At 43.0% G+C, this 12,567-nt stretch overlaps 1 protein-coding gene across 22 annotated transcripts in view; it reads right to left on the bottom strand.

The window, feature by feature from the left end:
• Positions 1-12,020, bottom strand: part of FAM13C (family with sequence similarity 13 member C) — a 116,008-nt gene extending 103,988 nt beyond the window's left edge. For 6 of the 22 annotated variants that reach the window (XM_085583235.1, XM_085583237.1, XM_085583243.1 and 3 more), the window contains exons 1-5: positions 11,004-11,145; positions 8,386-8,560; positions 7,976-8,185; positions 6,058-6,241; positions 921-1,056 (exon numbers count right to left, since the gene is read on the bottom strand). In XM_085583235.1, the coding sequence (XP_085439361.1) occupies positions 921-1,056; positions 6,058-6,241; positions 7,976-8,185; positions 8,386-8,560; positions 11,004-11,096 (798 nt within the window). In that variant the 5' untranslated portion in view covers positions 11,097-11,145. Of the gene's footprint in view, positions 1-920; positions 1,057-6,057; positions 6,242-7,975; positions 8,186-8,385; positions 8,561-10,112; positions 10,447-11,003; positions 11,162-11,863 lie in introns of those variants that run through there. The other 16 variants (XM_085583233.1, XM_085583242.1, XM_085583254.1 and 13 more) reach the window with 10 other exon arrangements.
• Between the last annotated feature and the right edge of the window lie 547 nt (positions 12,021-12,567).

Below are 12,567 nucleotides of genomic sequence, written 5' to 3'. Positions count from 1 at the left end.
TCTGTACAGGTTTTCTTTTCCAATAAAGCTTCCAAGGAGCATTCAGTTCCAGTACTCTCTTTGGGATATGTAATACATTCTAAATACTGACTTTGATTTTGTATTAAAAGTCTGCTATCTTTCCTTAACAGGGATACTTGGAGAAAGAAGACAGAAAATTAAGGAGTCACAAACACCATCACCCACATTTACATGCAACTCTTCCACAGCCCCATCACTTGGCCTGCACACTGCTGCTAGCCTCACTCTGAACCTCAAGGATCACAAAACTGCACTGTGAAGCATTGAACTGCAGGGTTTGCTACACTTCCTTCATGTCCTTTTCCAAAAAATCGATTTCAAGTTAAGCAGTAATGATACACCACATCACAAAGGGAAAACAAGATTTATACTGACCCTCTCTCTAAACCAGGATTTGTCTATCATGTTTCTTCCACCACAAGGTTTTCAACAAACAGGCAGAAAAGGAATCAAAGTGCTAACAATGTTTTAGGAAAGAAAATGCCCAAGGAGAGCCTGGAACATACACAGTGAGTGCTAAAAAATAAGAGAGGGGTTTAAAATCCTCTGATTTTGTTTTCCTGCATCACCAATGTACAGACAAACACAGACACAAAATGAAATGTGCTTCACTCAAGGAAAAATCCAGTGGCTTTGATCTAACAAAGCTCAGCATTAATATATTTAAAGTAGAACAGCTTGGGATTTTCTTCTGGACCTTTTGCTTTTGCACGTGCATTTTTTTTCCAAATTATAATTTTAACACTCATTTTTCCTCTCCAGCTTACATATATCATGAATATTTACATTGCTGGCTACAAGCTACAGTCATTAATTATGCTATGTGCAAGCTAATGTATTTCCAGTTCTGGGTTTCAACATAATGAAGCACTTTTGATTTCTTGCTGTAACTTTCTTACCTGAAGGCCATCTGCCTGTCTCTGTGAGAAACAAGGGTCCAGGTCACCAAAAAGCATCTCCTGGTGTTGGAGCAAATACAGCAGGAGGCCATTGTAAAGCTTTTGTTCTTCACAAGCCAAGGGACTGACAGGAATCCTAAAGGACAAGGAGATGGATTAATCTTAGGAGCTCTCAGATCAGAGGCTGGCCATGGGTGACACAGGGAGCCCTCCCAGCAGCCAAGGGAATTCAGCCAAGCAGCAATTGCTGCCACAGTGACCACTGGGGCTTGGGGGGCTCACAACAGTGGGACTTTCACAGGGACAGAGCCCCAGCTTTGCTGCAAGGTTCACAACACAGCAAATCTTTGTGGCAGCACAGCAAAGGAGTTAAAACCTAACAGGAGCTTAGACATGAGGCTTGCAAAATCAAGGGTGAAAAGAATAGGCAAAAAAAGCACCCTAACAGTCTGCCATTGCTCACTGGCATAGGGATGGGATGGAAAGAGTGGGTTTACTCTGCCTTCATTTATGAAGGTGAACTTTGATCACTAAGGCATCTGGTCTTATTACCAGAACTGTCTAGATATAGGTACACAGGTTACTACAGATAACAAACTGCTTTAGTGTATTAATTTATAAATCCACAGACATCAGACATATTAGGAAGTGGAAATTCCATATGTTCCCATTAACCATGCTGAGTTTGGGTTGGATTTTTTTTTCTTTCTTCCTTGCTCTCCCCATGCTTTTGGGTTTTTTTAATGAATAATAGTTGAATTTTTACTATCCCTGTCAAGCCAGAATAATTTAATTAAAAGGGTTCTTTATATAGGATTTTAATCTCAATCCCTGAAGGACTTGTGTATTCCCCCCTGTCAACTATTTGGAAGCTTGGAGACTATTTACATAAATACTGTGCCCTAAATGGAGCTTCTCCAGCCACGCTGCACCAACTCAGTTACCACCAGCACAACATTAATATTTCAATAAGAAATTCATAAACTCTGGAGACTAAAGTGGAGCATGAATACACCAGTCTTCTGTTTGCCAAATGAGTACATTCATTATTCATTTGCAATTTTAAAGTACAAATATACACATTGGGCCCAGTCCAATTGCTTTCATTCGTGTTCCTGTTTTGTAAACTTACAGTTGTTTCTGTAAGGGCTTAAGTTTGGGCTCCTTTTGAAAGCAGAAGGTTTAAGCAGAGTTATAGCCAGGTACAACATAGAGGGATTTACAGGATGAACCACTGTGTCATCAGTTCCTTATTTAGGATTAATGAACATTTCTCTTTCTTGCATTCCCATTTTTCTGGGAAGGACTCAGTTTCTCCACAATAAACAAGGCTGCCTGTAAAACCTGGTTGACTGAGCAATAGTCTTTGCTACATACAACAATCCTAAGAGATTATTCATCACTTACCAAATATCAACACCCTCAGCTCACAGGCCAGACAAGCAATATTTTTAGTCCTTTGTCTTCTTTTTCAGCTTCTTTCATTAGCTTAGACATCTGTTCCTGAATCCACCTCTACCAGCTGTTAACTCCTTACCAGAAGGAGCACTGCACAAGCTATTCAGGAAGATAAATGGTTCTCAGACAACTCATTGAGTCCTCCTTTCCCTTATTAGCAGCCTGTGTTTGAGTGCCCGGTTCTCATTTCATCCTGAAACAGATCTAAACTATAGACTGGGATGAGACAGCTGACTCCAAATATCAGTGTCTCATCAGCAGATATTCATGGGTGGCAACAGGTGTGCATTCCAAATATAGAGAATACACTTTTAGTTTTCTCTTCAGCCACCTTCCTCAATGAGTTTCAATTAATTTTGTGAAATAATCTCTTCCTGCCTATTCATATACTTCTGCCACTACCAGAAACTGCATTACTGGGGTGACAGCAAAAGGAAGCCAGGTTCCTACACTGCTGAATCCAGGCACATGATCCTAGAAAGAGCAGAGCTACTGAGGTGTATTCTTCACTTCCCTATAAAAGCCCCATAATCAGTTTTAGTACAAATCACAGGAGAACACTCACTGCAAATAAGAGACGAGTAAACCTTGGCCATCAGGAATTATCTACTGTTTTCTTGAGTGAGTCTAAAACATTCAAAGCTGCTTTGACACAAAGTGCAGGCTAAAAAGTCCACACAGTCCCTGCCTTGGCTTTGCCCAGGAGATCTGCCAAGGTTCCTTGCCGCCACAGGCTTGCTGCAAATTTACAGAAACAACGAATCAAAGTGAGTGGAAGCAAACAGCTAGCTGGCTGCAGTCCTTGTGCACTCATGCAAGAATTGCTTACTGAGACCAGAACTAAAAATCTCTTTACCAAGATGAAGCATAACAAAGTATCCATGGAAATTTAAGTAATGTCAGTTGGATCTCTGATAAAAGCATTCTCCTAAGTATTTACAGATACCAGGAGAACAAAACCAGTTTTTCATTATCATCTTACTAGACTTTCAGTGTAATAACTCTGCTGAACCTTTTAATTTTTGTATTACAATAACCATAGCTACAAACCATGAAGTATGTGCAGTTTAGGCTTATAATGTACAAAGTTTAATATTTTACTTTTTTGGTCCCAAGGTCCAACAGGGTTCCATGTTCTAACTACAGAATATTCCTATTCAGTCACTTCAGTGAAACTATAAACATGACAGGTCTCCACAAATAAAAGTGCCAAAATATTGAGATAGGTGATCATCATAGACAGAATTTACACTTGAATATAAATATGTAAGAAATTTAAAGTAAAAAGGCTCATAAACAACTTTGTTTAGTGTCCGAGAATGAAGAAGTTATTTCACAAAAATGCAGATTGCCAGAACACAGGAAGAATAAGTTTTAACACTTGCAATGAATTCATGCCATATGAGGAGCTGCCATTACCTCCAGAAGGTTAATTCCAGCAATTGCATGGAGCACACATTTCTGCAGATTAGATCTAGAAGCATTTTTTTCTATAACCTTCGCATTTACACTGAACAACTATAGCAAGTAGTACCCAACACGTCCCAATTTCCTACGCTCTGGCTGCCAAATGTTTCATAATCTGCCAGATAATTGCACTAATTCTTGCTCTGAAAGACATAAAGAATATTTATGACTTTTTCCCCTGTGTCAGCAGATATGATTTGCCACAGCTGACTACCTTGAATTTTGCTGCTGTGCAGGACAATACCAATGATTTATTCTGAATCATTGAAGGCCTCAGGCCACTCAGCAGGAAGTGGTATAGAGCAATCTCACTGACAGAGCCAGTTTCAAGGCTCTCCTCTCCGCCCAACTACCAAAAGGCGATTTTTCATAACCCTAGGAGGTAACTCAACGAGCACCAGTCAATTGTTTTACAAAAAATATCCTGAGCTCCAGATTTACTGGGCTGTCTCCCAGAGCTGGTGAGATCAGAATGACTGTAAAGAGGTGAAGATAACATTTATAGAGCAGACATACTTCTATTTATGGTAGCTGTTGTCTTGACAGGTCACTGGCAGGGAAACCCTGTGCTGATTGCTTTCAAGGCTTCTCAGACAGGTCATTGCCACAAGTGCTCAGTTTAGCACTGAATGTACTTTAAAACCAGGCAAAGGCACATGTTCAGAAGTAGCTGGGCCACATCCCAGAAGGGTGGGTGGGATATTTAGAAACTGAAGCAGCTCATCAATCAATAAGGGAGCACACTGGAGTGATATGTGTGGGTACAGGAATCAGTGGGCACACATTGGGATAATTTGGAAATGGAGATAAAGGAACAAAGTCTTCTTGCATGCATGTACATGCACAGAAACCCCAGGTGAGAGCAAATATCACCTGATGGCAGAAAAGTGACTGTCAGTGAAGTGCTTTTTGAGTTAATGTGGGGGCCAAGGGATAGATACTTGGTGAAGGTCTTTTAGCATCAGCCAATGCTCATAAGTATCACCACACAACTAATCCAAACACAGATAAATCTTATCTGCCTCCACTAGTTTACTAACTTTATTATTCAGATATTAAGGATCTTGGGGTCTGTTTGCAAAACTGCTTTGTTGCATTGCTGAATATCCTCCATGGCAAGGTTTTTTTTTTTTTCCCAGAGGACAGAGTGGCATAGTTCCAACCACACCACATCTTGCTAGATTCACTTTCCTTAGTGTGCTTTGGTTAAAGATATAAACTTGTATCATGTCCAAAGGTCACATTCTGCTAGACATGGTGATAAACCCATGGAGCAGGAAAACAGAGAACACATATAGAGACCTATGAAACAGCAGCAAGGTTTAAAAGTCCAGTTCCACAAAACAAAGCCTGACATTGATGCTGGGCACCAATTTTGCTTTAAAAATTAACTTGGCTTGCCATAAAACACCCAGCTGGATAACAAGGCTTTTTTACTGCACAGAAGATATTAACTGCTAATAGATATATTTCGTAAAGTGTCATTGGCTTATAGTTCATATTAATCTGACATAGCTGTGATCCACTAAAACAAAGATTTACAAGTTGTAACAGGCATAAAATATTTAACATCCTCTAGTGTCAACAATGAAAAGGAAAATCCTCCATTATCTGATCACACTAGGCTGTTCCTTCTTATCACCTTGATTTGCATGGCATGTTGTCCCTCCCCTCCTTTTTAGCTTCCAGTTTTGTGTCCACTCACCATCACCCCACACATGACTTTTCCAGCCCCAGCCAAGCACTCACTACTTGCAAGCTTAGCTGGCTCTGCTTGGATGCCAACTTGAACTTTAGTGTCAAGGGCAGAATGAGTTGCTTCTCTTTCTTGATAACAAGGATTCATTTCCGATAGTTGCAAGGTCAAAGTGAGGGTGAGCTTTTCAGAATCAAATCCAACAACTAAGCAGCCCCCACAGCCAGCACTTCTCTTGGCTCAGAAAAGAGAAGTAGTTGTCATTAAATAGCCCTCTATCCCTGATGTCTCTTCATATAGTTTCTTACTTGAGGCTTGCCCTGTCTAGTCAATGCCCACCAGAATAAAAGTGATCAGCCAGCTCAGATCCTGCCACATCTGCCCATGATACACCATATAAACAATGAACTCACAAAATCCCCCACTCTCTATTGGACACAGAGTTACGACAGAAAGCCTCCCTGTGAGGTGTGACCTTGTTGTGCTGCTTGAGGCAGCTGAACAGAGAGGACTCACTTGAACAGAGCAGGTCCAAACACAATGGCCAGGTTTTCCAGAGTCATGAAATTCACTGCACTGTAGGTTGCTACCTTAAACAGGAAAGCAGACAGGAACTGAAGAAGGTTTTGATGGGTTTTGGGCAGGCAGCTGAGCAACTGTCTCAGGTTCTCTATGCATTTCGTTGTGTTGATTTTGTGCTCTGGGGGAAAAAATAACCAAATGCAAACTTATAGCTATTCCTCATACCAACATAATTTTATCCCAGACATTACATATAAGTAAGAAGGAAAGTTTTAACATATATTAGAACAAAGTGAAGGATAAATACGTCCCAAACAAGGATTTTGTACACTAAATTTTGTCATGTTTTTAATTTATAAATATTTGAGAACCAAGGATTTTCAGATATTAAGTTTTACACTCACTGTTTATGACATTTTTCCTCTTAAGGCAGAATCATCCAGCACTTGCTGCTTTCCTAATGAAATTGCAGGCAGGAGTCATGTACCTGAATCCTCAAAGCTGCCTTGAAAGACAGTACAAGGTTGTCAGCCTTGACTCTCCCAAGAGATTTTATACATGCTGTATGATTCTCATTAAGAGAAATGAGAAATTGTAGCCTTTCAGCCCCACATCATCTTCATTTCCTGACTAATTGGTAGCTCTCAGACTCAAAACATCTTTGCTCTATAAATATGCAACTGCAGTTATACAAGAGATGCTTAAAATTCTAAATTGGGGATACTTAACATTTTCTTGGTTCTCATTCTTCAAAGAAGGGTAACAAGGCAGAAAATGGGTTCACAAACAGCTCCATTTTGATCAGCAGTTCCGTATCAGTAGGATAAATTCTCCTGGTTACTAGAATTGAGATGACAGTACTGCTCAATAATTGGCAGCTGATGCTCAAATTTGCCATAGATCACCAGGACACATCTGCGTAGCTTTGACATTGCTTATAAGCAAATCATGCCCTTGAGGGTAATTTTAGCCCTAAAAAACACATTCTGCGCAGGCCAAGGCCCACTGCTCAACTGACTAATGAGTAAAATGGAAAAGGGGACAAAGAGGAAAAAATAACTTTAAAGAATAACAGCAAGACTGTCCAGGGTAAAAAGAACAAGGCACTTGCAAAAGCCCCATAGGTCGTTCTGCACAGAGTTTCACAGTTCATGAAACTGCTTCCTTTCTCTTCCTTTGCAAACTCCTACACGAGCGCTTCCAACAAAAGCAGCCTGCAAAGTAACCCACAAAACCCACTTATTTGTATGCAAACACCTGAATTAGCTGCCAGTCAGAATCACCGGGCAGACTGAGCACAGAGCTCAGTGGGGAGCAGGCAGTGGGCTGCTGGGGTGCTCTGGGCTTTGCATGCTGCTCCACACACTGCTGTCCAAGATTATAAGAGAACTGGTAAAATAAATGCTAACTAAAAATACAGTTCTAAATAAGAAGAGTGATGTGCAGAAAAACCTCCTTTAACAGGGCAGGTTAAATAAAAAGAGGCTTCAGCTCAGAAAAGAGAGAAGTGAGGCAGTGGCTATATAAAGACACAAGCAGTATTATGGTGGTGATTACATTAAAACTAAAAATATTATCTCAGTAACTAGTATGGTATACAATTTAAAGAAGAAAGCATGCAGAAGAGGAGCTTTCTCAAAGAATACAGGATTGGATTGCAGGATTCATTGACACAGGAAAAAAGGGAATCCAAAAGACTTAATGAATTTTAAAAAGACTTGTAGACAAGTTCATAGATGCTTAGTTCCTCCAAAGCAATTAAACATCATTCAGTTTTTAAAATATGAAGATGCAATTAAGTCAAACACCCTTTATAAGGAAACACAAAACCTTGTTTATAGAAAGTGTGATGAACACATTATCTGTCACTGTCAGGGAAAGGAAAGAAGCTTGGAAGGTGCCCATTGTGTACCTTGGAAAGTTTTGAGCAAGCCAGAACAAATATTGTCTGGAAAAACAGCCACTGGTAGTTCTTTCAGAAAGAGTTTCAGGAGACTGGCCACAGAATCGACATCTCCATCATTAATAAGGTCGACTTTTTCCCCTTGATTGTACTTCTGCCTCAATTCCTTGATTTTATTTGCTGAGCCACCAATCCGAAATATACCAACACGCTCCAGACCTGTGTAAGAAATGCAGAACAGTAAGCAGTGGTTGTTTACTTTACCACATCTTTGTGATGAAAACTAGAGTTCAAAAAGAAAGAGCTTCTTTAAGAAAGCACAATTTAAAATAAGGATTTTTCAGCATTTACAGCTGAAAAGTAAAGCTTAAACAAAAAATATCGGTTCCAGAAGCCAAGCAGGAAAAATGTGAACTTACCAAATATCTCCAGGTACTCCACCATCTGTGTCACAAGAGAAGGAACCCCACACTGCTTTGCATCCTCTACAAGGGTTTCCAGAGGAACACCAAATGTGTTTCTTTCACTGCTGAACTGTAGATCTGGTGAAACTTTATTTGTTGTGTGCCTAACTTGTATAGAAGAGAATGATTGCTGGGGAATAAAAACAGGGAAGTGGTAAACAGTGACAAGCTTTTATTATTTTAACCACCAGAGATCTACAGCTTTGGTAAAAGTATTGTCTTTTTTGTAGCATCTTAGTACAGGTTTTATTTCTATTGTATATTCTTAAAATACTAATATTCTTCTGTAGAGCTGAGATGAGACCTGTGATGGGATAAACTCCAGTAAAGCCCCCTCACCCCTACAGTCAGGGAAAAGGGGCCTTGTGTTGAGGCAGATGGGCTGTTCAAGGCAGAGATGGATCACTACCCCTCAAAACAGCCCCAAAAGTCAGAAATAAGCTGACCCTGTGCTGGTGCACAACCTTCCAACTCCATTAAATTTGTGAATTCCTGTGTGAGGATAAAAAAAATTGCAAGATTATGAAGGAACCAGAAGTGGAATTTCAGTGGCAGCCATGGCCTCAGAAGAGGTTCCTTCCTGCTCGCCCAGTTATTCCAAACTTCTTACCCCAACAACTGATGCAAAAGCACAGGAAATCACAAACAACTTGCACTTTTCATTCCTGATGAAGGAAGCTGCTTTTCCATCCTACAGAGCATGGGCTGGGAAGTTTGTGGGCTCTGGTGGGGGGTCCTGTCCCTGAGGGAGGCTGGGGGGCTCCGTGAGGATGGGGCCACCCCAGGTGGGCACAGCAGCTCTGCAGCCCCTCAGGGCTACCTGGGCAGTGTTTAAAAATATATTTATAAATACATGTTTAGATAAATTTTTAAAATAAATATAATAACTATATACATAATAATAATATCCCTCAGGAATATTTTTAAAATATTCCTGAGGGAATTCCTGAGAGAATTCTGCCCGGTGCTCTGAAAGGAGTCCTGGCTGCCCTGCCCTCTTTCCCACCCCCGCTAAGCCCCTTGCTTGCCTTACAGGCAGGTGCCATTACCCACAGTAATTTCTGTATTTTGTCCTCATGTCTCGGGCAATGAGAGCAGAAGTCCAAACCAGGAACACCTGGATTTACCATTTCTGCACCAGGACTATTTAAACAGTATCTAAAGGGGATTTTTAATTTTTTTTTTTTTTTTGGTAGCATTATCTCAAACCAGCCTCCTCTTAAATATTTTTATTACTATGATTTCAGAAGGAAAAGGGAAAGATTTTCCTATGGGTTTGAAGCTGAACTGCTGTAGTAAAGCTGTTTTTCACACATGCCTGCAGTAAAGCCATGAGCTGGAGCTCCAGGCCAGCCCTGCTGCCATGGCAAAAGCATACACAGCACTCAAAACATCCCAGGCAATTTTGATCTTTCAGTACATAGAAAAGCTTAGACTGTGATGATAGTGTTACAACATGAATAATTATCTTAAAAGAACAAATATCAGCATGTACCAAACATATTTTACAGCATTTTTGTTTATAAGCAAGGAGGTGTTACAAAAAGCCTCTAAAGTATCTGTGCACCATTACTATAAATCCCTCCCTTTTCCCTTCTCAAGATGCAGCAGACCCTCAGCCTTCTCAGAAAGGAGGAAGGGTGTGAGAAAGGAGTGGAGAAGGCAGATTTTGGTTCACTTACACAAATGGAAAGGGAGGCGCCCGCTCCCATGTTAGACTGCAGCAGAGTGCCAGTATTTCAGCTGTGCTGCTCCACGACACCATCACCTTCCTTCCCCTCCACAAAGCTGTGCAGCCTGGCCAGAGCTAACTGCAGCCATCAGGCTGATCCTCTGCAATTAACTTATCGTAGCATAATTGCTAGGCATCACCTTAATCAGTGGTTTCCCTCCAGAGTCGGTGGAAGGTAGAAATTAACTCCTAGTGAAAGAGGATTTCTTGCAGCCAGCACTTCCCTGTGGAGGCACCTTGCACAAGCTGAGGGCTGAGTTGCCACCAGGAGATGTTTCCATGGCACCTACCTCACACAAAGCCACACTGATCCTGGGCCTGATATTTGCTCTTGAGTGGGTTTTTGCAGTGCAGGTTTGCAGATATGCCTGCTGTCCCTCCTGCCTACTGCAGCAGCAAGGAAAATACTATGAGGTGGCCCTCAGTGTACACATTATAGATACTTATTTATATAACACATACAAAATCATTTTGGCCAACACATGGGCAAGGACCCATTCAGTTTTTAAAATATGAAGATGCAATTAAGCCAAACACCCTTTATAATCATTTCAGATACAAAACCTGTCCTGGGAAATAAGTAATGAAGAAGTAATGTTGCAGTAAAATCTAACTGGGGGAGGTCTTTAACGCAAACTTAGTAGGTACATGTGAAACAAAAACAAAACACACAAGGCAAGAAAAGGTAGAGGTGCTGAGCCAGACCCACTTCATGAAGCACTAGAAAAAGAGGAGTTACTCCAACACCACACTGGTACAGCACAGATAACAGAGATAGTTCCCTTCTCCTTAGCAGAAGGAATACCACTTAAAAACTAGTGGAGAATTTTAGCTCACTTACCTCTACACAAGAACCCACTATAAAGTCTGAAAAATGCTGTAGTTTAGGGCTTTCTCCCTCTACCTGGGGAGCTAGCCCCAGAAAAATCCACATCCTCGTCCTCCTCCCCACCCTACAACCTCAGCCTCACCTATCTCTGCAGACAAACTCCACCTGTGGCCATTTAGCCTGTTAAAAATGCTGTGTCCATCACCACAGCTGTGGCCATTTAAGCCTGTTAAAAATGCTGTGCCCATCACCACAGCTGTGGCCATTTAAGCCTGTTAAAAATGCTGTGCCCATCACCACAGGTGTAGTGCTTTAGCCTGTTAAAATGCTGTGCCCATCACCCCAGCCGTGCCTGTTCAGCCTGGCCTCATCTCTCCGGCCAAGCTCCCCATGTGCCCCCACCACAGCTGTGGCCGCTCAGCCTGTTCAAGCTGCTGGGCCCACAGGAGGTCCTGGGGCTGATGGTGCTGTAACCCGGACACTGCTAAATATAAGCGATAAAAGAAAGAAAAAAGCATGAGTGCCCTCTCACAGCAGCGTGGTGTTTTGTGCTCATGGCTGGGACGGCACGGGGGGCATTTTGGTGTGACAGCCCATCCCTGCTGCATTCACCTCCTGCAGGCACCATGAGCAGTGCTTGCCCAGCCGCGCTGCCCTCACAGCCTTTGTCGCTGACCTGCAGGGCAGCTGGAGCACCAGCAGCTCCCGCACCTTCGCTGGGTCCCTTCGGGCCAGGCTGAAGCACCAGGCGCTCAGAGCCACCTCAGCCAGCCATGCCTGTGGGCCTGCAGCCATCTGCACTCCGCAGAGAAACACATCACAAAAAGGCCCGTGCAAAACCTACAAAACCGAAACAAAATCTTCAACTCTACCTCTCTGATCCCTGCTCCATAGCATGTTTTGATTTTCCATCTTACTGGATGCCACAGGAGTCATCCTGCTGACATGTCACTCGCCCCTGCTTCAGCTCAAGGTGTAAACTGTAGGCAAGCACCTTTCAAAGCAACAAATTCTCCACCTGAGCAACAAACACAAACTTTATCTGTTGACTCATGGCAGGGCAAACAAGGCAGCAGCCACTGCAATCAACCTCTTGATCCCGACTGCTCCTGTGACTTCAATTACTGAAGAATCCGTATTCAAGTGCTGCGGGCGAGCTCCGGGGGCTCAGGGAGATGCGGCCTGGCGTTCCCTGAAGCAGCGGCAGCCAGAGGGCACACGAGGCTCTCTGGAAAGCCGATCCCGCACACCCCGCTGGGACACACGGCTGACCGATCCCGCACACCCCGCTGGGACACACGAGGCTCTCCGGAGAGCCGATCCCGCACACCCCGCTGGGACACAAGGCTCACCAGAGAGCCGATCCCGCACACCCCGCTGGGGCACACGGCTCGCCGGAGAGCCGATCCCGCACACCCCGCTGGGGCACACGAGGCTCTCTGGAGAGCCGATCCCGCACACCCCGCTGGGGCACACGAGGCTCGCCGGAGAGCCGATCCCGCACACCCCGCTGCGGGCACGGCAGGGAGCCCAGCCCTCGCAGGGCTTCCCTGTCGAGCCGAACAGCACCGGGCCG

The sequence above is a fragment of the Lonchura striata genome, chromosome 6, assembly GCF_050655825.1.
Source record: "Lonchura striata isolate lonStrDom1 chromosome 6, ASM5065582v1, whole genome shotgun sequence".
NCBI lineage: Eukaryota > Metazoa > Chordata > Aves > Passeriformes > Estrildidae > Lonchura > Lonchura striata.
The sequence above is the reverse complement of the archived record's forward strand: the minus strand, read 5'-3'. Positions and strand labels throughout refer to the sequence as shown.